At 39.8% G+C, this 2701-nt stretch overlaps 1 protein-coding gene across 1 annotated transcript in view; it reads right to left on the bottom strand.

Annotated features, from left to right (window-relative positions):
• Positions 1 to 344: 344 nt before the first annotated feature.
• Positions 345 to 2701, bottom strand: part of LOC143034193 (cuticle protein AM1274-like) — a 4642-nt gene continuing 2285 nt past the window's right edge. The window contains exons 2-6 of the mRNA XM_076200139.1: positions 1998 to 2122; positions 1593 to 1676; positions 1158 to 1307; positions 764 to 811; positions 345 to 622 (exon numbers count right to left, since the gene is read on the bottom strand). Coding sequence (XP_076056254.1) covers positions 613 to 622; positions 764 to 811; positions 1158 to 1307; positions 1593 to 1676; positions 1998 to 2122 — 417 coding nt within the window. The 3' untranslated portion in view covers positions 345 to 612. The remainder of the gene's footprint in view (positions 623 to 763; positions 812 to 1157; positions 1308 to 1592; positions 1677 to 1997; positions 2123 to 2701) is intronic.

The raw sequence follows: 2701 nt of genomic DNA, 5'->3' as shown, positions 1-2701 counted from the left end.
TCTTCTTCTTCTTCTTCTTCTTCTTCTTCTTCTTCTTCTTCTTCTTCTTCTTTTCCTTCTTCTTTTCCTTCTTCTTCTCCTTCTTCTTTTTCTTCTTCTTCTTCTTCTTCTTCTTCTTTGACGCCCGCCATTGTATTTACAACGAGGGAAGTAAAGTACAGCTTACAAAAGTTTGGTGACCCTTGTTCTACACCATGACCATAGATTTTTGATCCACATTGACACTCAAATTGCAGGAAATACCAAATGCCTCTAATAAAAGTTCTTAAACGTAAATATGAAAAACCACTCAGAGAGCAATTTTCAAGGGATGGTAAACATGAATGAAAACACTGTATTTACAAACTCTCGTAGATGTATTTTATAAACACTATACATGGACATGATAAAATGTCATTATGGTTGTGATCCAGCAGGGCTGGAAGAGTTAAGCAGAGCTTAAGGACAAGGACATGAACAACCAAACGGATTTAGTTGACACAAAGAAACCCATAGTAAACAGAATTGATCGTGAAGAAGATGAGAAGGTTATGTGTGGCATTTGCGAAAGGTCTATGGACAACGAAGGGTTCATCTCAGCAATCCTAATCGAGGTGTTGACCGTTTAGAAACTTAGAAGCCTCTGTGGAAGATATCGCGTCATTATAAGTAAAGGTCTCGTCTATTTTCAGTTTCGAAAATGGTGCATGACCACATATATTCCGGTATTTCAGATTGAACATATTTATCATAATTACACAACTTTGTATGAAATCAGACTTACCTGCGGGGTGCACCAATTATGAATCCTTGTTGGTCATACTGGACTCCCCTGTAAAACAGGTAAACATAAGCAAGATTTTCTTTTCATATGCAGCATATGCTTTAATATATTTCCTAAAATTGTGCACAAGGATTGATATGCGTGCTGGGACATCTTATACATAAAATGTATCAAGCGCCTTCAGTAACTCATTTGTTAAACAGATAGTAGTGAGATAGAATAACAGGTAGGAAATGTGCTTTCATGACACTAGGAGAGGAAACATACACGAACATATTGCACTAGGAGAGGAAACTTACAGGAACATATTGCAATAGAAGAGGAAACTTACGTGAACATATTGCACTAGGAGAGGAAACTTACATAACATATTGCACTAGGAGAGGAAACTTACTGTCGCTTCTGCTCCTCGGCGAAGGCGATCTGTTCGAGGGCGTGAGCGGGCATAGGGGGAGCCACTGGGAGGAAGGGGCTCTCGGCCACGTAGCCGTTGTCGTCAGCCACGAAGCGAACCTCGACACGGTTGCCCTCGGGGTCGAAGTAGCTGCAAAGGGAAAGAATTTAGGAATCAAGCGAGAGAGACAAAGGTAGAGGGAAGGGTAGATAAATAGAGAGATGGGTATATAGATAGATTGGTAGAGAAAGAAAGAGTTGTAAAGGAAGTGGACAGCCAAAGCAGGAACCGACTCTTCCCCCATCCCACATCCATCTACCCACATGTTTTTTCTTAACTCTTTTAGGTAAAAAAGAAAGAAAGAAAGAAAGACGAACTCGCCACCTGTATGCTGTGTATCATATTCTTGTATATGTAAAATCTTCTGTAGATTACCTGTAGGTACCCTGAACCTGCTGCACATCTGGGCTGATGGGACGACCACTCTCTTGACGAACAGTTCCATCAGACCCTTCATACCTGAAAGGAAAACATAAAATTAAACAATTAGTATAAAATAGAGTGATAGGAAACGATTATGGATTAATAATTAAAAGAATAAACAAATAAATAGATAAATAAAAAGCTAATTAATTAATCAACAAACCGATGAATGAAAATACGTAAATAAGTAAAAATAAAAAAGCTGAATGAATATATAGATAATTGAATAAATGAATAGATAGATAAAATGATAATGATAATCCTTGGTTGTTTATTGAGGAAGAACTGATTAAATGCTTTGTGTCGTTTTTCATCCTCTTGGGGTTTTATCCTTCTTTAAACAACTCCGATACATACCCGAAGGTGTAAGATCCATCTTCAAAAGGTCCTGTGGATTCAGACCTCAAAATCTCGATGAGAGGGGCCTCTCTGAACTGAGGGCGCTGGGCGACGGCAACGCCAACCAGGAGGACGATGAGGGCCTGTGGAAAGGAGAAGGAACATGGTCAGCAGGATTGGACTCATAGTGATGACGATATGGTTTAACGTCACAAACTCCCCCTATCAGAAGGCTAGGACGGTGCCCCTCACAGAGGGCTTTGTAGCGTGGAATTTAATGAACCATGCCCTTGGTTCAACTTCGCTGGTGGCAGGATTCGAACCGCCATTCCCTCGACCTTCGCTGCAAGTAACGACGCCCTAACCCGATCAGCCAGCGAGTTTCCCTTGGATTCATAGTGATGGATTTCAGTTGGAAAATTTTAGATTTAGGAAGGAAATAGGTAAGCACTGGTTTACCAACAGAATGGTTAACAAATAGAATACACTTAGTACCCATGTAGGGTAGAACTCGTAGTAATGGATTTCAGTTGGAAAATTTTAGGTTTAGAAAAGAAATAGGTAAGCACTGTTTCACCAGCAGAATGGTTAACGAATAGAATAGACTTAGTATCCATGTAGGGCAGGACTCGTAGAAATGGATTTCAGTTGGAAAATTTTAGATTTAGGAAGGAAATAGGTAAGCACTGGTTCACCAGCAGAATGGTTAACAAATAGAATAG

The sequence above is a fragment of the Oratosquilla oratoria genome, chromosome 17 (genome assembly GCF_046742065.1).
Source record: "Oratosquilla oratoria isolate Oo_2021 chromosome 17, ASM4674206v1, whole genome shotgun sequence".
NCBI classification, from domain to species: domain Eukaryota; kingdom Metazoa; phylum Arthropoda; class Malacostraca; order Stomatopoda; family Squillidae; genus Oratosquilla; species Oratosquilla oratoria.
Note: the sequence above shows the minus strand (reverse complement) of the source record. Positions and strands in the feature narration are given on the sequence as shown.